At 45.7% G+C, this 22,440-nt stretch overlaps 1 protein-coding gene across 1 annotated transcript in view; it reads left to right on the plus strand.

Moving 5' to 3' along the window:
• The first annotated feature begins 17,160 nt into the window (after positions 1-17,160).
• Positions 17,161-22,440, plus strand: part of YEATS4 (YEATS domain containing 4) — a 13,657-nt gene continuing 8,377 nt past the window's right edge. Inside the window, exons 1-6 of the mRNA XM_032796532.2 lie at positions 17,161-17,508; positions 18,356-18,475; positions 19,101-19,167; positions 19,264-19,358; positions 21,525-21,617; positions 21,696-21,783. Of these exons, the coding sequence (XP_032652423.1) occupies positions 17,458-17,508; positions 18,356-18,475; positions 19,101-19,167; positions 19,264-19,358; positions 21,525-21,617; positions 21,696-21,783 (514 nt within the window). The 5' untranslated portion in view covers positions 17,161-17,457. The remainder of the gene's footprint in view (positions 17,509-18,355; positions 18,476-19,100; positions 19,168-19,263; positions 19,359-21,524; positions 21,618-21,695; positions 21,784-22,440) is intronic.

A 22,440-nucleotide genomic window follows, 5' to 3' on the forward strand; every position in this document is an offset into this window, starting at 1 on the left:
AGTGTAATGGATGATTTTGGATTTGTAAGAATAAAATTTATAATGTTTTTAATACATTTTTATTTGAAATTGGAGTGAAATATCATTGAGCGGTCGCAGGGCCGGCTCCAGGCACCAGCAGAGGAAGCATGTGCCTGGAGTGGCACATGCTAAGGGTTGGCATTCCATTCATTCTTGGGGTGGCACAGTCTGGGTGGCTTTTTTTTATTATTTTATTTTTTGGGGGGAGGCAAAAATGGTAGCGTCGGCTCTAAGCTGTCATGTACAAATTTATTCTGAAAATTTAGTGTCTCTATTTTATCTGATCTCAGAAACATTGGTTGGACAGATGGACAAACCAACCAAATAATTAAGCCTCTGTTTTATTTTTAAAAAAAAAAAGCTTAAAAAACATTAAAAGGAAAAAGGGAGCAAAATGTTTCCCCTTTGCCAAAAACCTCAGCCTAGTTCTGCCCTTGGAGTTTGGGGGTTGGGCATCGATTGCATGGTTCGCCTAGGGTGCCAGTTGCTGGCAGCTAGTCTAGGGCCAGCCCTACCTATGCATAGGAGCTGGAGCGGGGACATGCCCCTGCTTCCAGAAGCTATGCAGAGTGGGGCAAGACCCCAACCCCACTCCCCGGCTGGAGAGTCAGAGCGGGGCAAGCCCCAGACTCCACTTCCTAGCAGGAGCTCAAGGGCCGGATTAAAAGGTCTGGAGGGCTAGTTGTTGTCCCTGGCTGTAGTTTGCCCACCACTGGCTTAGAGTCTCCAATTCATTTCAGGTTCTTTAGTAAAGTCTTCCCTCTCCCTCAAGCCTCTCCTATCAGTTTTGAAGCTGACATTCCTGTGGTTGGGCATTTTAGATGGAGTGGCCCAAATCAGGCTTGTAATGGAAATCGGTCACAACATTAACTACAGAGTCACTATTGTCGTTCTACAGTGTTAAAGAAACAGAAATCTCAGGGTCTGAGCCTGTGGATTTTATACTGACAAAATTCACATTCACCTTAATTTTTTCTTTTTTAATTTACAGATAACGGGAAGTAACGTGAGGGTCTGCAAAGTGCTATTACAATTTTAGGTTTGATGAGCAGGCCCTATGGGTATCAGTGTAGCAAGCATCAGGACCCTAATTTAGCACACATCCCTGTAATAAAGGTGTTCTTCCACCACCAGAGAAAAAGATATAGCATAGACTCCTCTCTTAAGGTGTAGAAAGCCAGTCATTACTGAGACTTATTAGTGTAAATTACAAAATAGCACTCGATCAGAATAATACCTACCAGTCATAGAATGCATATAGGTCAAAAGAGAGATGTCAGTGTCTCCTTTCTGCATATGTGAAACTTGAGGCAGGGATGAAGTAACTTGACCAAGGTCACCCTGCAGCCCAATGGCAAAGCTTGGACTAGAATGTAGGTCTGCTGAATCCCAGTCCAGTGCTCTGTCCTTTAGGACACACTGCATCTTCAAAGACACAGCAGAACTTACAGATGCCGCAGTGAACTAGACAACCTTTTAGCCCACCTATTAAAGTATTTACAGGGAGGGGCAGGAGGAAGATCTGGGAGCTACAGGGAAGGACCACTGCTTTCTGAGAGGGATATGACTCAAGCTGTTCTGGGTTGTGCCTCCCCACTATTATTAGGCACACATCGTCTCTAGTCTCAGTGATAGGAGACTGGGTTTGCTACACTGCCAGCATGAAGGCTTTGCTAATCCTGAGGCTTCTCCTCCTACCCCTGGCTACTCATGGGAAGATCTATGAAAGGTGTGAGCTGGTAAGAGCAATGAAAAGGCTTGGGCTGGACGGATACCGGGGCTACAGCCTGGGACACTGTCAGTCTGCTGCCTTGGAGGAGATGTCCATGTGGTTCAGGGGCCAGAGAGGGAGGCCCCGTCTATGCTAGCAAGTTTATGCCAGTAAAGCAGCTTTCTGTGCTTCAACTCCCAAGGTGTACAGACTGCCAAGCCACTTAGTGCGCAGAAACTGGGCAGTTGCAGCGCGGTAAAAAAACCACCCTGATGAGAGGCATAGAGCTTTCTGCACTGGGCTATGGTGCTGTGGTGCCATGGCGATTACAGTGCTGCAATTGTCCTCTGGGAGGTGTCTCACAATGCCTGTTCTCACCGCTCTGGTCATTGGTTTGAACGCTACTGCCCTGCCTTCAGGTGACCAACCGTCATCCCCACCCCATACATTCCTTTGCAAATTTGAAAGTCCCCTTCCTGTTTGCTTGGTGATGCATGCAGTGGTCTCAGCGCATCTTTCCAGGTGGCCATGCCTGCTCCACGCACCAGGCGATCCTCTGCCTGGAGCAATACTGAGCTGCAGGACCTCATCGGCATCTAGGGAGAGGAGGTTGTCCAGTCCCAGCTGAGCTCTAGCCGTAGGAATTATGATACTTATGGGCAGATTTCATGATGCATGATAGAAAGGGGCCTGGACTGGGACACATTGCAGTGTAGGGAAAAAGTGAAGGAGCTGCAGAACGCCTACCACAAGGCGCAAGAGGCAAACCACCCCTCAAGTGCTGCACTCACGAGCTACTGGTTCTGCAAAGAGTTGGATGTGATACTTGCTGGTGACCCCACCTCCACTGTGAAGGCCCCTGTGGATACTATATTGGCTCGCGTGCCAGTCGAGAGTGGACTGAGCCAGAAGGAGGAAATCTTGGATGAAGAGGGGGAGGGGGACCCAGAGGCTGAGGATGGCTTGGAGGCCAGAGAAGCATGCATTCAGGAGCTCTTTTCTACTCTGGAGGAGCCTAGCCAGTCACAGTAGTTGGATCTTGGTGAAGGGCAAACAGGAGAGGAGGCCCCTGGTAAGTAGATCTGATCTGGAGAATTGCTGAAGCGATTTGCTGGGGGCAGGAGGGTTGCAGAAATGAGACTTGTCTCTCACTGCATCATAGGCGCCAACTCTGGATTCTCCAGGGCTGGAGTGCCCACAGGGAAAAATTGGCAGATGCTCTGCACCCATCGGCAGCTCCCCGCCCTGCCCCAGCTCACCTCCACCTCTGTCTCCTCCCTAGCTCTCAGCTTGCTGCTGCAAGACAGCTGCACCATTGCTGCACACAGACGAGCCACATAGGGGCCAGGAGCAGAGGTGTAGCAAGCGCCCTCCGTACCCTCTGACTGGAGGGGGCCCCGCAAGAAAGGGGCCCCCTATAAGTGGCAAAAAAAATGTAAGGTATAACTAGGTAAGTGACATTTATTGACGCTATTGCACAATCCATGTCGTTTTTACTGACAAAACCGTGAAGTCATTATGATACATCATAATGCTATTGGCTACATCAGTTGGTCAGTTTCGAATTTTAGTTGGACCCATTCAAAGAATGTGTATTTGCACTGTCAAAAAGCACTGTCAAAAAGACGTCAGCAGCATGAAACAGGCAAAGGTCATCAAGACTGTATGGTGAAATGGTTTGACCTTCGGTCAGGCACTATGTAAACATACATCTATTGCCACTTGCGAATTGCAGGCTTTCTGAAAGAAAGAGATTTCTGGAGAAATGTTGTCAAACGCATGGTTGATGTCGTTATTTTCTTGTCACGAAGAAACTTGGCATTTGAGGAATAATGAAAAGCTCGTGATCTTCGAATGGCAACTTTTTTGGGACTGTTCGAATTGCTTGCAAGTATGATACTGTCCTCAGCGAACTTTTACAGAGGATTAAGAAGGCAGAGACACATGTTCAGTACCTCAGTCCACAGATCCAAAACGAGCTGATTCAACTTGTTGCCAGTAACATTCAAGAGGCCAACACTAGCGCAGCTTAAAAAAGCAAATATTATTCATTATTTTGGACTGTACTCCTGACGTGTCAATGAAGAACAGATGTCTGGTGTTACGCTTTGTGAATGCAATGGTGAAGATGGTGTCAATATTCATGAAGCGTTGTGGCGTTTTTTAATGTCATGATACAACTGGCGAGGGCTTATTGGAAGCGTTTCTTGAAAAGGCAAAAACCTTAGGAATAGACATTGCTGACATGAGAGCCAAGCTTATGATACACGGCGCAAATATGAGAGGAAAGAATAAAGGAGTTCAAGCCCGCTGCTAGAAATAAATGACCGTCCGCTTGTATGTACCATGTGGAGCTCACACTTGGAATCTTGTGATCTGAGCACGTGGCAAAGTCATCGAAATATGCCGTTGACTTTTTCGGTCTGATTAGAAGTATACATTATCTTTTCTTCTTCACCTTCACGTTGGATAATACTTCAAGACATATGCCAATATCTGTAAAAGGGTTATCGACACACTCGTTGGGAGTCCAGAATTGATGCTGTGAAGCCATTGTGTTACTACCTTGAAGAATTGGTGCAAATGCTTGTCATCTTCGAGAATATGCGCTCCGAAAAGAAAGATGCAATACAGCAACAGAAAGTCGTGCGGCTTTTAGACCAAGTTACTTGTGGCCTTTGTTTTGACTGGTACACGGTGTACAATATATACTATTTACGTCAAAAAACCAGCAAATTAATTCAGTCACCAATATGTCAATTGACGTACTGCAGGCAGAAGTCGGTGCTACAATGAAGTTTTGGAAGAACTATCGAAATACAGGATATAACTCTGTGGTCCCAAATGCACGTGAAATAGCAGAGCATATGGTATTATGAGCAGGTGTTTCCAGAAACCAGGGTGCGACATAAGAAGAGAATGTTGATTACGAATGTGCTGATATTCGAGTCGTCTTCTGCCGAAGAAAAATTCAAATCGCAGTTCTTTCTTGCTCTCACTGACCAGGCCATATCTTCTGTTTCGTCGCGATTGACCACTCGTGGAGTGTATAAGTTGTTTGGATTTCTGTACAACGCTAACAGCCTGAAGCAGTGTCACAGAGAAAATGAACTGGAGAATCACAGCAAAAATTTTGGAAGAAAAATGGGAGACATTGATGCTAACGAACTCATAATGGAATTGAATCGTTTATTTATGTCATCGAGAAAGAGAGAGGACTTGTCACGGCAAACAATTTTTTAACATATATATACAAGAAAAGCCTTCAGGAGAATATCTCCGAATCTTTGCATTTGCATCAGAATTCTCTGACCACACCAGTTACTGTCGCTGGTGCAGAAAGGAGCTTCAGCAGAATGAAACTGAATCAAGAACAATCCGCGCGCTCAACTATGACAAGATGACAGGCTTTCTGCGCTTCTAGTTATCTCAATCGAACAAGTATTGCCAGATCTCTGGACTATGACGCATTGATTAACCAATTTGCGGAGAACAAGGCTCGAAAGAAGCGCTTTGCGTAAATACGGAATACATGTACACTGTAGGCCTATGTATACATAATATGAACCCTGTATATTGTATAAAATAAATACCGCATTCCAGTTTCTGCATTGTAAGGAGCCCAGGACATATGTTCGGAGGGGGCCACGTTCTTTGTTGCTACGGCCCTGGCCAGGAGGGAAGCCACAGGCTTGGAGAAGACCCTCCCTTGATTCCCTGCTCACCTTCAGCAGTGAGATATCTTCCATAATGATCACATCTTGTGGAAAGTGTGGGGACAGGAATGATTATCAAGCCCTCCCCACAGTGCTAGCTCGCCCCAAGAGCCACATGCCCAGTGTACAGCAGGATCCTGGAAGAGTGATTCACCTTGCAGCTACTCACCATTTTGGGGGCTCATGGCTCATGTGTGCTTGCCTGGGGTCAGCCAGTTAGTGACACGTGTGAGTACTTGCTGTGTTTTAAAGCACAGAATCAGCGTTGTCTGTGTTGCAAACAATACCACTTCTGTAAAATGTTGCATTTCAATTTCACAGAGATGACCTTGGGAGACCAGACTCCCTTATTGGCAACAGAATGGCTGCGCAGAATTAGAAAGCGGCCACAAAGAACTAAGGAGGATGTTCTCCATGAGGTTCTGATGGACTCTGTCGCTGAGAAATAGGAATTGAAGGAGTGGCAGGAGAATGAGACTAGAGACCGAAAGGAGAATGCGGCACACCAGAAAGAAGCCATGGAGTGGCTCTTAAACATTATGAAGCGCCAAGTGGACACGCTCCAGGCTATACTAGCTCTTCAAACCAAGCAGCTCCGCGCCTGCCCTCCCCTGCAGCCGCTTTCACAAAACTCTTTCCCATGCGCATCCCACACACTGCATGCACACTCTTATCAACTTCCTGGCTCCACTCTCTACCCACAGCATTCCCCTTCTTCCTCCTCACAGTCCAGCACTGTGGACACCCACTGCATTCAACACCTATCCCTCTGCAGTTTGGCCATGCTGAAGTACAGCACCCGCTGCATTGTACCCCAGAGAAGAAGGTTGGGTATGGTCCCTGGACATACACAAATCTGTAGCCGTTCCAGGAATCCTCCTCCTCTCGAGACCTTCCTTTTTCCCATCCCCCTCACTGCTGATGCATTTTTTCATTTGACTCTCTCCTCCAGTTGTTGTCTTTTAATAAAAGAATTATGTTTGTTTGAAAGCGATCTTTATTCTATTAAGTGAAAGCAAAAAGAGCACTGCAAAGCAACATACAATTATGTAAAGGCCTCTTCTTGCATCATATGCACCAATCACCTCCTAGCATTACAAGCACTGCACTCCCAAGCACAGCAACAAATAATAGTGGCTTTCAGGCTCAAAATGCTGCCTCAAGGCATCCCTGATCCTTATGGCCCTGTGCTGTCTCCCTCTGATAGCCCTGGTCTCTGACTGTTCAAACTCAGCATCCAGGCACTGAGCCTCTGCGGTCCAGCCCTGAGTGAAACTTTCACCCTTCCCCTCTCAAATGTTATGAAGCATACAGCACATGGCTATAAGCATAGGAATATTGTCATTGGCCATGTCCAGCTTCTCATACAGGCATTGCAGCAGGCTTTTAAACAACCAAATGCACACTCAACAGTCATTCTGCGCTTGCTCAACCTCTTATTCAACCTCTCCTTGCTGCTGTCAAGTTGCCCCATGTATGGCTTCATAAGCCACGTCATTAAGGGATAGGTGGGTCTCCAAGGATCACAAGGGCATTTCAGCTTCCCCTATGGTGATCTTCTGGTCCAGAAAGTCCCTGCTTGCAGCTTCTTGAACAGGCCAGTGTTCCAAAAGATGCGTGTGTCATGCACCTTTCCAGACCAGCCTGCATTAATGTCTGTGAAACGCCCATGGTGATCCATAGAGAACCATAGAGAAATACCCCTTGCAATTAATGTACTTGGTGACTAGGTGATCTGGTGCTAGAATTGGAATGTGCGTGCCATCTATCGCCCCTCCACAGTTAGGGAAGCCCATTTATGCAAAGCCATCCACAATGTCATGCACATTGCCCAGAGTCACAGTCCTTTGGAGCAGGATGCAATTAATGGCCCTGCACACTTCCATCAACACAACCCCAAAGGTCGACTTTCCCACTCCAGACTGGTTAGCAACTGATTGGTAGCAGTCTGGAGTAGCCAAGTTCCACAGTGCAATCACCACGCACTTCTCCAATGACAAGGCAGCTCTCATTCTCTTGTCCTTGCGCAGCAGGGCTGGGGCAAGCTAATCACACAGTCCCATGAATGTGGCTTTTCTCATGCGAAGCAATGCATCACAGGGCATTGGGATTGGACCCCACAACCCCCTCCGCCTTCCCATAAGTCTCAGTGGCAAATGAGAAAGAGGTGCTTTGTGGGATAGCTGCCCAGAGTGCACCGCTCCAAATAGCGCCGCAAGGGTCGCAAGTGTGAACACGCTATTGTGCAGGCAGCTGTCAGTGTGCGGTTTTCCTTCTGCACTCTCTGAGTGCCACTGTAACTGCTGGCGCTTAACTTTGCTAGTGTAGATGTGCCCCAAGTGTGGCAACAACACCCACCACAACCAGGGCCACTGCTACCATTTAGGCCAACTAGGCGGTTGCCTAGGGCGCCAATATTTGGGGGAACCAAAAAGCGGCACCCCTAATTTTTTTTAAAAGCCTGTCAATGGCCGCTGCGCTAGGAGGGAGAGGGAGTCTGAGCTGCTGGCAGCCAGCCCAGGGGTTCCCAACAGCAGGGCTTCTGGAGCAGAGGTGAGCTGGGGTGGGGAGGTGCCAGACGGCTGCCCAAGGGGAGAGGGGGGGAAATGCCACGGGGAGGGCGCTTCAGGGCGGGGGAGGGGGAGCTGCCATGAGGGGCGCCTCAGGGCACAGCTGCCACAGGGCTGGGGGGGAGGGGTGCAAGGTGGCAGTTTCGCCTAGGGTGCGAAACTTTCTTGCACCGGCCCTGACCACAACAGCCTTGCTCAAATGGAAGGCATACTTCACATTTTTAAACCCAGTCATCTTCCCTAGAGCTGGAACACGCTGCTCCACAGAGGCAGGGTCTGGAGGCAAAATCCACAGCCCCCAGCCACAGATTAAACCCTCAGAATCCACAATAAACTGCAGTCCCTGTCCCACTGGACTGGCCAGAGGACAGACAAAAGCCTGCTAAAACAAACAAAATCCTGAAATTTACCCCACAACAAACAAAAACCCCAAAACCCATTTCCCAACAAATAGAAATGCAGAGAGAACAGCAAACCGCACACACTCTCAGCCTCCCTCCCAAACATCCCATCCCAACAGTCCTCTCAGAGAGAGGGAGATTGAAGGAACAGCTAAAAGCATGTGGTGGCTGACCTAGAAGAAACCTAAGGGAGGTTCTTGGGTCAAAGGTGCAGAGTCCTCTTGGCGCTGTAGGCAAAAGAACCTGTTTCCTGCTATTTGATTTCTTCTGCATTTGAAGATACAGGGCTTTGTACATTTTTTGTAAATAAATTGCCTCGGAGAAATACCTGACTATCCACAATTTTTTCCCAACCAGAGCACTGACAGGGCCCAAGACTTTGACTAGCTGCTTGGGTCAAAAGAGGCAACAATATGTACAGACGATTTTCAATGATCCCCCTATACTTGCACATATGTACATTTTAAACTGTTAAAATATGGAAAAAGTAATGGCATACAATGACTATTTTTCCTACAAAATTTGGCCAATTTTCATGAAAATTTAAACAAAATTCAGACACACTAATTTCAAGCATTTCCTATTATGCTATGAACATTTCACAAACTGCTAATATACAGCCCTCTCCATTATAGAAACTATAGGTGAAATCCTGGGCCTACTGAAGTCAATAGGAGTTTGCTATTGATGTCACTGGAAATGGGATTTCATCCTGTGGAATTAATTCAGGCCTGCCAGTGTAAGCCAGGGCACAGGATCCGTCATGTGAGAAAATCCTGGGGTAGGAGTTGCAGCTACATAGTGACAAGCCCTGGCCATGCAGAATTGAAAAATACATTATCCCCTTTCCACCATTATTGCCATATCTACTACAGCTTGTTTGATCCTAAGTAGGGTGACCAGACAGCAAATGTGAAAAATCAGGACAGGGGATGGGGGGTAATAGGAGCCTATATAAGAAAAAGACCCCAAAATTGGGACTGTCCCTACAAAATCGGGACATCTGATCACCCTAATCCTAAAGAGAGTCAAAGTATGCCTACTCAGCATTTAAACACCTGCGAGTGGTTTGCATCAGGTAACTTGAGCTTGTAGGACTCAGGCTGTGGGGCTGTAAAATTGCAGTGTAGAAGTTCAGACATGGGCTCCAGCCAAAGCCCAAATGTCTCCACTGCAATTTTACATCTCCGCATCCTGAATTCCATGAGCCTGAGTTAGCTGACATAGTCCAGCCATGCAGACATACTCTTTGATTTTATGCGGCAGAGGGACAGAGGGGCTCCTTGCCCACTTTATGTTCTGGACATGCACAGCTGCTATGTGAAAGAGAAGGGAGATTTGCTTCTTGCAAAGTTGGTAAGGCATTTGATATGCTCAGTGTCATCCACAACATCATGCCCCAAGACCTAGGTGGTGCAAATGTATAGACGTCACAGCTGAACAGTTAGTAAAGTGGGGTTAGATTAGCACAAGGTGCTGTCACAACACAAATAAATAATAATAAATAAAGCATCAGCGATTCGGAATTGCAGAGAAAGAGATTTGTTTTAAAATAATTATTTTATAATTATAATAATTTATAATAATCACAAATATAAATATAAATAAACAATCTGAATCCATTTCTTGGATTATTTCTCAGGTATAGGAATATATAAATGACACATTTAATAGGATGATTATTGTAATAGTGTGGGAAGAATCGAACAGTTGTTACCAGATTTGGCCGTTACTTTGGGTATGCTCATTTATTCGTGTTACTCTTTGGGGGGAGGGGGGATCTGTAATTCTATCAATGTACTGCTTGTGTCACTTGTGTTTTCATATGGAGCTCTGCTTCTGCTTTCTGCAAGTCCCCTCCCAATGGAGCTATCCTGCAGGACCTAGGTTCCCTAGGGCTGGGTTCTTCCAGCCCCAGAACTAAATGAACACACACACACACACACACGGAGTAAGTCTGAGCGGACCGGGTCAATCAGCACTGTCAAGCTGACCCCTTATATGTCTCTGGACTCACTGGGCTGGATGAAGCAGCACTTTCAAGCTGCCTCTCCATATATGCTCCAGGGACTGGGTCAAGCAGCACTTTCAAGCTGTTACCCTTATGTGTCCGAGATTCAGCACGTCCCTCTCCCCACTCTCACATCACAATTGTACCGGCAGTAACCTACTTGATGAGCAAACCCCACAGTATTTTGGGCACTGCAGGGTTCTTTAGCTTAGGTAAAAGACGCGTTGCTGTAGAGTGAATGGGAGAAGCTAAAACCACAAAAGAGTAAAGTTCAGCAAGAGAGAGAGAGAAGCAACCAGCTTAACCATAAAAGTTATTTATTGAATAATAGTGATAACTACACAAGGAGGGCTAAACCAACATAACATACATTATTAAAGGTTAATACCTAAGGTAGAAAGGAAAACAGAGAGAGAGAAAGAAGGGGGATCTCACCACTCCCTGAAGCTTGAACTGGTCGGGGTTCCCAGGTGATGGTGGTAGCTCAGGGTCCTGGGGGTAGGAGACAGGCAGAGTTCCCAGCACGATCAGTCAGGAGAGTATGGAGTCCCAGTGGAACTGATGCAGAGTTTGGATCTAAGCATCAGAACACTGACTGAAGGGTGAGTAGGGATTTTTGTAGAGAAAATACAATGGTTCAAGGGAGAACAATAGATTTGTTTATGGGTAAACTGATGACTCAAGGGTTTTCTTTAGGCTAAACAATAGGAGCCGATCACTCTTGGCTATGGGTGGTGTTTTCTTCCAGGGAGCTCACAATGCAACTAGGCTTCTACAGTATTTTGGATATCGATCAAGGATTCATTAGTAGAATTGGTCTGAAAACTGCTGAGCTGGGTGTGTGCAGCTGTAGGTTCATAGGCATCTGGAGCAGAGATTCCCATGATGCAGTGCTTCCCTGCTTTTTCTGGTCCCAGAGTTCAGTGCGGTTCTCTGTTCTCCATTCTGTATGCAAATTGAGATGTCTCCCTGTTCCATCTTTCATGCAGATGAGGCTAGGGGAGTTGTCTCTGTTCTTCATTCTGTATGCTAATGGAGATGTCTTAATCTTGTCACCCTTGTCAGGAGGGGTTTAGGTGGGTCTCCCAATGCCCTTCACTGCTCTCTGCAAGTTTTTTCCTCTGATGGGTTTTGGTTTAAGCAGAGGCTGGGGGGGTGTCTTTCATGAGTCGGGCTGGATACTGCACCCTGGTTCCCCAAGAACACAGACCTGACTGGTATCACAGTATTGTTTAGTTCCTTAAAGAAAGAAACAGTTGAAACATTGCAACATTTTGCTAAGTACATTTCACTTAACTATGTTGTAAGGAAGGCATGTTAAACAGACTTGCCTACAAATCAACAAGACAAATATTTAGCGATCACACTGTTTCAACAGCTCTGTGATGAGTTGCATATTTATATAACAATACATAATATATTGGGACTTGATGGTAAAACTGATTCATCCCCTTTCAAGTATGATATTAAAATTGTCAATCCACCCAATGACACCCATTTTCATTTTTTCATTAAAGCAGGTTTGGCATCACTCTCAGTTGTTTCACATGAACAAGGACAGGCTTGATTTTCTGTGCTTATCTTCAAGTGAACTTTTGAGTTCTACTGTAAGAAAAGCACTTTAGTATGTTTTCATTGTTATCATGAACAGCTTTTCTTTTAGTTTGATTATTTCATGTGGACATTATTGCCAAGTTAACTATTTTATAATTATGTATGAATATACATCAAGAGTAATAATTAATGTGAAACCTGTTTTGCAACCATCAATGGCACAAGTATATATTGGTTGCCTACCAGAGGTTAGTTTAATTAAACAGCAAACAATATTGCACTATAAATCTTTAACATATTCTGAAGCAGTCACTCAGATGAGGTAATTCTTAGAGCATCTTTCACTTTACAAAAAGAACAGGAGTACTTCTGGCACCTTAGAGACTAACAAATTTATTTGAGCATAGGCTTTCGTGGGCTACAGTCCACTTCTTCGGATGCTCATATAAACTTGTTAGTCTCTAAGGTGCCACAAGTACTCCTGTTCTTTTTGCAGAAACAGACTAACATGGCTGCTACTCTGAAACCTTTCACTTTACAGTAACTCCTCGCTTAACGCTGTAGTTATGTTTCTGAAAAATGCGACTTTAAGCGAAACGATGTTAAGCTAATCCAATTTCCCCATAAGAATTAATATAAATGGGGGAATTAGGTTCCAGGGAAATTTTTTTCACCAGACAAAAGACTATATTTTATATATATATACACACACAATATAAGTTTTAAACAAACAATTTAATACTGGTAACAGCGATGATGATTGTGATGCTTGGTTGAGGTGGTGAAGTCAGAGGGTGGGATATTTCCCAGGGAATGCCTTACTGCTAAATGATGAACCAGCAATTGGCTGAGCCCTCAAAGGTTAACTCGTCGTTAATGTAGCCTCACACTCTACAAGGCAGCCCAAATGGAGGGAGGAGAGACAGCATGGCAGACAGAGACAGAGACACACATCCCATGTGTGAGAGAGAGATGTGCATTGCTCCTTTAAATATGCTGACTCCTACTCTAAGTATACTGCCTTTTGAAGTAGATCAGCAAGCTGAGATGACAGCTGCTGCCAGGAAGCTCTCTCCGTCCTGAGTCCTCTCATTCATCACCCCTGCTCTATGGAAGATGGGGTAAGCCGGGTGCAGAGGCAGGGGGGAGAGGGACACCCTGATATTAGCTCCCTTGCCTCTCCACCTGTACAGTAAGCAGGAGGCTTCAGGGAGCAGCTCCAAGGCAGAGGGCAGGAGCAACACATGGGAGTGGGGGGAGGGACAGCTGAACTGCCGGCAATTGATAGCCTGCTGGGCAGCTGCCACACAGGGAATATAGGGGAATGGGGAGCTGATAGGGGGGCTGCTGATCCACCCTGGTTCCAAGCCCCCATCAGCTAGCAGCAACGGGCTGCTCTTCCTGAAAGCAGTGGACAAAGCAGGCAGCTGCCAAACCGTTACAAGGGAGCATTGCGTAAGTTTAAATGAGCATGTTCCCTAATTGATCAGCAATGTAACAACGAAACAACATTAACCAGGATGACTTTAAGTGAGGAGTTACTGTTTTTATTTATCTATCTAATTGAGGGGTTAACATGCTAGTGATTCATTTTATTCTGTACCCTATCATTTTGTGGTATGTATGTGAACTTTTTCCACAGATCTTTAACAACTGGTTGTCTCTAAGGGCCATGCAAATTGCTGAAAATTATCTTTGTTCTCCTATCCCTGCTCTTGCACCATCAGCTTGCACAATAAAAAAAATCTTCCTTTAGTATGAGTAAAGAAACTAGACATTTCCTTTTCTGCATATTTTGGGCTGCCTGTGAGTCTTTCCAATTGCTATTACATCTTGGTGTCACTTTCCAGTTGTGAGGGGGAAAAGAAATAAGAGCATACCCCATCTCCCCAAAACCACACACACTCCATTCATTCTATACAAAACTAAAAAGAAAAAAACCTGCAGGTTCCCAGCATAGACTGTTCTCTTGTCCCAACTTGGCTGCATGATAGTGTGAAAGTAGAATGAATTATATTGTAAAAATAAGAATGGATTAAAGAAATGTTGTATGTTCCTTTAAGCAGAAATAAGGAATGTTGAAATATAGTTGTCAGGAAGAGAAACATTAAGGTAGGAAAAAATGGGTCCACTTAAGCTAATAGTGCGACATTAACAGGAGATCCGTAATCGTTAGTAAGGAAATAAGATATGCATGTCTAGCCCAGGTAAACTTATCAGATTCTGCTTCCTTTGTTATCTTGTTAAGTTCAAGCCCCTTTATCTGTATAAATAAGATAGTTTGTGTCTTGTGTGGTACTCACATTATCTGGGTGTATTACAGAGGTGAAAGTAAGCCGGTACAGTCCAGTATGGCGTACCGGCAAGAGCCAGTCAGCCGTGCCAGACCACACCAGGTTTGGCGGTGGGGGTTTAAAGGGCTCTGGGCTGCCCACAGCTGCAGGCAGCCCAGAGTCCTTTAAACCTCGGCCGCGGCTCCAGCGGCCGGGCTGTGGCTGGATTTAAAGGACTCAGGGCTCCCTGCGGCTGTGGGCAGCCCAGAGCCGTTTGAATCCCGCCCGCAGCTCTGGCGGCTGGGCTGGAGCCGGGATTTAAAGGGCTCAGAGCTTCCCGCAGCTGCAGGCAACCCAGAGCCCTTTGAATTCCGCCCATAGCTTCGGCGGCCGGGCTGTGGCCGGATTTAAAGGGTTCGGGGCTCTCTGCGGCTGCAGGCAGCATAGAGCCCTTGAAATCTCGGCTGTGACTCCAGCAGACGGGCTGGGGCCAGGATTTAAAGGACTCAGAGCTCCTCGCAACTGTGGGCAGCCCAGAGCTCTTTAAATCCTGCCCGTGCCTCTAGCGGCTGGTTGGGGCCACATTTAAAGGGCTCGGGCCCTTTAATTTGCCCCTGAGCCCCGAGGGGCTCCCAGCCACCTCTTCAGCTGGGAGCCCCAGGTTGATCTAAAGGCCATGGGGTTCCCAGCAACAGCCGGTGCCCCAGGGCCTTTAAACCTTGAGAGACCCCACCTCTTCCGGATGAGGCCATGCCCTCCTCAGGACTCCGGCAGTACCGGTAAATCCTGTAAGTTACTTTCACCCCTGGTGTATTAGTAGAGCACTTTGCTAATAAAACAGAGTGGTCTGACAAATTGTGAGTCCTGAGTCTAACTTTGACAATAGGAAGCCCGGTTATCCCTTCTGCATTTGATAGGGGGCTCTCTTACTCTTCATTTGTAAGGCACAAAGATGCATGTGTTTTTTCTGTGCCTTTGAAAGGAGTCAGAAGAGAGAAGCACCCTGTGCTTGGCACTTAGATTGCACTAAAACCAGGAAAATTGCTGATTACTGGTGCTGAAGTAGTATACCTGTGGCCTGGGAGCAACATATTGCAGCATTCCCAGATAAGGGAACATATAAAAATGGGGAGTGAAAGCTATGCGTGCACTTAATGGGACTTCTGTTAGAGTTGCCCTATCTTCTATAAACAAAAGATCATTGGAGTCTACACTCTTGCTCCTCGTGAATGCAGGCAATATAGGTGACCTGAAGAACTCTGTGTATGCTCTCTCACCTACAGAAGTTGGTCCAATAAAACATATTATCTCATCCACCTTGTCTATCTGTGCAGGCAATGGTAGCTAAATTACTGCAACATGATGCTCCCTAATTATTTTGGGTCCTGCTAATCTCCTACGTCTGAGGAAAAACTCATTGAACATCCCTTATTTATTGGCTAATGTCCTGTGAGATGTATCACATAGTGAGCTATTAATAAGCAACAGATCTAATTGAAAGGTTTTCAAGGATCATCTAGTGCAGGGGTTGTCAATTTTTTCTTTCTGAGTCCCCTCAAACCTGTGCAACAACCTGTTTTCTCCATATAAAAGCCAGGGCCGGCGTTAAGGGGTAGCAAGCAGGGCAATTGCCCAGGATCCCATGCCACAGGGGGCACTGTGAAGCCAAGTTGATCAGGGCTGCAGACTTCAGCCCCCTGCAGTGGGACTTTGGCTTTCTGCGCTGGGCACCAGCAAGTCTAATACTGGTCCTGCTTGGCGGACCCCCCAAAACTTGTTCGCGGCCCCCCCAGGGGGCCCTGAATCCATGGCTGAGAACCACTGATCTAGTTAGTGTGTGAGATTTTTGTATCCTGAATGACATGTGTTGAGTCTTACATAACAGCCTCTCCTTTATTATTCAAATACTTTGTTCATTATTTCCTGGACACGTCTGTTTTATTCTAAATGTCTTTCTATTCTGCACTCATCACCATAGTATCTAAGCACCTTCTAACAGTGCATTAAGCAACATGACTAACATTTCATGTTTGTTCCCTTGCCCTCCTCACGGGTAGAAATGTGTGCCATGGAATATTTTGTTTCTGAATTTTTTCATATGTATGTGCAAACCTATACCCCATAACTACCTGTTTATGTTAGAGAAGGCAGGTCAAAGAAATGCACTTTTCACTTAGAGCCAAAGGTGGTGAGGTTTACTCTGGTCCTTAGTTTCTGGGGGAATTCACTGCAGTCTTGGGCCAGCCCCTGGGAAAGCTGTTTCCTGCACAGGCGAGTTTTATTCTTATCGTAGAAAGTGCCATTGTGCCAGGAGTGAAGAAATTCACGTTCTTTATCCTGAAGCCGTCCCTACACTACAGCACACATCACCACCTCCAAATCTGGGGTCAGAGGGGAAACAGCAGAATGGCAGCACATGGGTGCCAAAACCAGTCCTACCCAGGCACTTTCCTTGCCAAAGCCTGCACTACCAGGAGGGTAGGCACTCATGCATTCCCAGAATGTGAGATTTTCTGGTACTTCTGGGAATGGCGTGGGCCCGCCCTGCGGCCTGAGCTCCCATGCATCACATCACATGGACACCATTTTGAAGAGCATAAGTTGCTGCACTCTCTGTAGCGGCTTCCCCAGCTGATACTCCACAACACCAAGCCTGGCACAGCCTCAGGCCTGGATGGGGGCGGGGGCAAGCCTCCCACAATGAGGGTCCTGGGATTTAAAAACAGATCAATGTCCTGCCTAATTACCCCTCATCGCCTTACTGCCTCCATCCACTCACTGCCTCCCTCTGCCCTTCCCCTGTCCCTCCCCCTCACTGCTCCTCCCCCCGCCTATGACCCCGCCTAGGCTCCCGCCCAGCCCATCGGCCTTTTCTCCCGCTCCCTGTTCCCCACCTCTCCCAGTGGGAGGGGCAAGCTGACATCACGGACCCCCGGACACATGACTAGTGTTGGCCGCGGCTTCTTGCAGGAGGGAGGCGCGGTGATCTCGCGCCGCACGCGGGCTGCCTGTCTGGTGACGTAGCAGTGTTAGCGTTACCCGACAGGGGCCGGGCGGGTAACTCCCCCCCCCGGTCTGGCGGCGGGACGGAAGGCGCGAGCCGTGGCCGGAGCTGCGCGTGGGCCTGGCCTCGCTGCCGCGGAGCAGGGGGCTGAGCGCGAGCGGCCGGCGCGGCCCCGGGCGGTTCCCTGCGGTGCAATATGTTCAAGAGAATGGCTGAGTTCGGGCCTGACTCCGGGGGAAGAGTGAAGGTGCCGCCCGCGGCCGGGGGCGGGGCAGGGGGCGGTGCCAGGGGGCGGGTTCCTCTCTCGGCCGGGTGGGGGAAGGGGGGCGCCTGTCCCCACCTTCACTGGGCGCTCTCGGCTAGCTGGGGGCTCCGCTCTGCCCGCGGGCAGCCACCAGTGCAGCGCTCAGTGCCCGCCGCGGGGTGCAAACAGCCGCGGGGGGTGGCGGCCCCGGCCCCGTCACCGTTTAGCAGCTCCCCGCCCCCGGCACAAAGAGCCAGTGCCCCGGGAGCAGCGCGGGCCAAGCCAGCGTCCCCCCCGGGGCCGGCCAGGGTGAGCAGCAGCCATGCCTCAGGGGCCGGGGGAAGCGCCTCTCGCAGCGCGCGGTGATCGGCACTAGCCTTAACTCCCGCGCTGGGCACCGAAGTTTCCTGTTTGTGCCGCAGAGCGGGTGCCACAGGGCAGTCCCGCCACGCTGCTCCGCGAGGGGAGCGCTTCGCTCTCCAGGGCTGGGCGGCTTGAGCTAGAGGGGAACTCGGTCTCCCGACTTCATCTGACTCTTGGTTCAGGAGACTACCGACTCTTCATAACTGCTCTGCTGGTGGGGGAAATACGCTTTTCACCCCTTTGTTCTCCTTACCAGCGGTAGCCTCAATACTGAAAGGGTATTTAGGCAGCTCAGAAACGTTAATTTCTCTGTCAGATGGAGTCTCATGGCTCTTATGATAAAATACATGGGAAAATACTAGTTCTAAACAAAAGAAAATATAAATGGCAGAATAGCTTAAATTGAAGTAAAAATAGCAGTTGTTGTTATATATCATGTGGCTTCTCAACATGATCAGTTTCCAATGATCATTTTTCTTTTTTAAAGGGAGTTACTATTGTGAAACCTATAGTTTATGGAAATGTTGCACGTTATTTTGGAAAGAAGAGAGAGGAAGATGGACACACACATCAGTGGACAGTTTATGTAAAGCCTTACAGAAATGAGGTAGGCAAAAAGTTGATTATTGACCAAAATATGTGTCACTGAACTAGAAATGTCATCTGTCAAGATGTGAGCCTTAATTCTGTAAACACTTACATTCATATTTAAATTTAAACATGTTAGTGGTCCCATTGACTTCAAAGTTAAGCACGCACAATTGCAAGATTGGGGCCTTACCTGTTAAAATATAGGAAACATAATAACAGCGGTTTCACTTGAGAAATGCCAGAAAGGTCCTTAGCATTGTGTTGGGATCAGAAGAAAATATAGGCACAATTAGAATAGCTTCTTCATCTCTAGTATAACTTTAGAAAGAATTAATTATACGTACAAATATAGAGCAGTCTTCAGGGAAAAGGTGTGCAGATAAGTGTTTGGTAGTTAAAAATAATCTCTCTTTCTTCAAGGATCATATAGAAAATAAATTAGATTGATGTCATCAGAGAGAAATGTAGCAAGAGATTAGGTGGCTTTTTTTAATCCCAGAGTTTAGCCTGGTTTTGTCAGGTAGTTAAAGTTTGACATATTAGTAAATACAATAGGTATGTGGAGGGGAAGAAATGATGGGAGAAACTCTTCAGTGTGCTTTAATATCTGGAAATAATTGGCCACATTGTTTATATTTTAGGATATGTCTGCTTACGTGAAGAAAATTCAATTTAAACTACATGAAAGCTATGGTAATCCTTTAAGAGGTAAGCTTGTTTGTTTGTTTTTTATGGTTTGTACATAGCTTCCACATAATGAGAATGTAAGTCATCTGTATTCCTGCCACTGTTTTTCCACTGCAGTTGTTACCAAACCACCATATGAAATCACTGAAACGGGTTGGGGTGAATTTGAAATCATCATCAAGATATTTTTTATTGATCCCAATGAAAGACCTGTAAGTAAATTTTTTTTGGCTTTTAATAAACCTTTTATTTATGTGTAGTATATTGTGCATTTATAAGACTTTGCCGTGGGATGCAGCGGACCAGAAAAAGTTCTAGTATTAAGTCTCAGCATGTTTAATGTTTTCATTACTATATCCCTAACCTTCACTTTTGGATGCATCTTGAAGATGTGATTAGGTAAAAGCTGAGTAATAGTACACACATCAGCCATGTCATCAGGGGCTGATTCACCTGCACATCTGCCAATGTGATATATGCTCTGCCATCATGTACATTGCAGAGGGGCATTGCTGGCACATTGGCCAAACAGAACAGTTTCTACACAAAAGAATAAATGGACACAAATCTGACATCAGGAATCATAACATTCAAAAACCAGTGGGAGAACACTTCAACCTTTCTAACCACTCAGTGAGAGACTTGAAGGTGGCAATTTTGCAACAAAAAAACTTCAAAAACAGACTCCAAAGAGAGACTGCTGAACTCGAATTAATATGCAAATTAGATACAATTAACTCAGGCTTAAACAGAGACTGGGAATGGTTGGATCATTACGCTAATTGACTCTATTTCCTTATGTTAAGTTCTCCTCAGACCTTCTATGGGTCATCTTAATTATCACTTGAAAAGTTTTTTTTTTCTCCTGCTGATGATAGCTCATCTCGGTTGATTAGACTCTTCCTGTTGGTGTGCATACTTTCACCTTTTCTTGTTCTCTGTATGTATAAATATCTCCTGTCTGTGTGTTCCATTCTATGCATCCGAAGAAGTGTGCTGTAGCTCACGAAAGCTCATGCTGAACTAAATTTGTTAGTCTCTAAGGTACCACAAGTACTCCTGTTCTTTCAGCTTTTGTAGTCATTTTTTGTAATGCATTGAATCCCAGTGCATAGTTGGCTTTCACGCTTTAAAACTAAGTTTAGATAGGGAAAGTGTGTGTCAAGTAGCAGTGTGGTGCCTGAAGGTGGAAAGGGAATGCCTACTTCTTGAAAACAGAGCTTGAAAATTACTGTGATCACAAGTGCTTAGTTAGTCCTTTCCCCTTGTCCAAAACACTCAAAAAGTTCTTCATGTTTTCCTTGTTGTGATTAACATTAAGGAGGAATATGATAGGTTACACGCTTTTGAATGGCGTTGAAGGAAGGAAAAGAACTGTAAGGTGTTCCAAAGAGGTACCAGGAGTAATAGGATCAAAGTAGATAAAATGGTCTGGATTATCTCTCTCCCTTCCTGGCTCTCTGTTATGTACAGTTCTTCCAGCTGGAAGCAGGGATCAGCCATCTCTATGTCACTTAACAGATTTGCTTAAGGGAAGGAGTGGAAAGGGCAGAGTTGTTGAGATTTGTTGATTAGAGCCAGAACCATTGTGAATCCATGTTGCCTCCATGTGGATGGCCCTGGCCTCCCATGAATAACCAGGGGTTTGTAGGTAGACTCACAGCCTATTCCAGTATCTATCACCTCCCACAGAATAATAGAAAAGGAACTCTTGAAGAACTTCATCGAGGGGTGATCTAAATCTAGATTAGTATTGGGGAGTGCTTCCTAACTGTGTTTTGTTAGGCATCAGTATGCACAGGGTTCCGCATGAACCAAGTGATCTTTTCTGTGCTCAGAACTTGTCTATATGGTGAGCTGGGGCACAGAAAGCTAATGTGACTCTGTAGCCAGCTACATCGTGCTTGCAAAGTTCTGTAGTGTGCTTTTACTTACTGCTGTTAGAGCTGTAGCTGCGTCCACACAGGATGTTATGTGGCTAACTAGTGTTGTGCAGATGCACTTCCTGGCTTGTTGTGCACCAACTCGTTGAATGTTTTAAAAAAGGTAATTATTATAATAGCATTTATAGATCAATCTTGGTTCATCTTATTTTCTATTTTACTTTCTCTAGACCCTTTTCAAATCTAGCCAAACATTTGCTTCAGGATGCTTAAGTTGTTTAACAATTAATATTAAATTCAGTTATTCTGTTTGAAGTTTAAATGGTATCAGAAGATCAGTTTAATTCTTGTAGTCTTACAGGTTTTTAAAAATTTTATATGGTTGCACAGCAAAAACAACAATGAATGTTTTAATTCCATTCGGGTGTATCACTTATTTTTTTCTTAAAGTGATCATATTATCTTTATTCAGGTCTATCTGTTTTCCTTGCACAGGTAACTTTATATCATTTGCTGAAGCTGTTTCAATCCGACACCAATGCAATACTGGGAAAGAAAACTGTAGTATCCGAGTTTTATGATGAGATGGTAAGAAAAGAGAACATGTTAAAGGTTTTGTTTTTAAATAGTGAGATTGATAACAGGTGTGTATTTTTCTCCTCTTAGATATTTCAAGATCCTACTGCTATGATGCAGCAGCTTTTGACAACATCTCGTCAGCTAACTCTAGGAGCTTATAAGCATGAAACAGAGTGTAAGTGCCAAATGATGATAATTCTAATATTACACCTGAATTTAGAAGTTATGATTAACCGTTAATGTTCAATTACCCTTGTTTGCTGCTGTAAAGTGAAATTTGTGGAAAGAGCTCTGTTTTTGAAAAACATCTTGTATCTCTACAGACATTTCTGTTAATGTGCAAGAGTATACTAATTTTATGATCTAAAGGTTTCAGAGTTGTACATTTTTCACAATTGTTTACTTCTGAATAATTCTGTGTGAAGGCTGATAGAAATATTTATCCTTCATGTAATTCCAGTGAAGTCAGAGAGGCCTGGTCTACACTACTCGTTTAAACCGATTTTTAGCAGCGTTAAACTGATTTAACGCTGCACCCGTCCACACTACAAGGCCCTTTATATCGATATAAAGGGCTCTTTACATCGATTTCTATACTCCTCCCTGACGAGAGGAGTAGCACTAAAATCGGTATTACCATATTGGATTAGGGTTAGTGTGGCCGCAAATTGACGGTATTGGCCTCCTGGCGGTATCCCACAGTGCACCACTGTGACCGCTCTGGACAGCAATCTGAACTCAGATGCAGTGGCCAGGTAAACAAGAAAAGCCCTGCGAACTTTTAAATTTCATTTCCTGTTTGGCCAGCGTGGAGCTCTGATCAGCACAGGTG

Source organism: Chelonoidis abingdonii, chromosome 1 (genome assembly GCF_003597395.2).
Source record: "Chelonoidis abingdonii isolate Lonesome George chromosome 1, CheloAbing_2.0, whole genome shotgun sequence".
Classification (NCBI taxonomy): domain Eukaryota; kingdom Metazoa; phylum Chordata; order Testudines; family Testudinidae; genus Chelonoidis; species Chelonoidis abingdonii.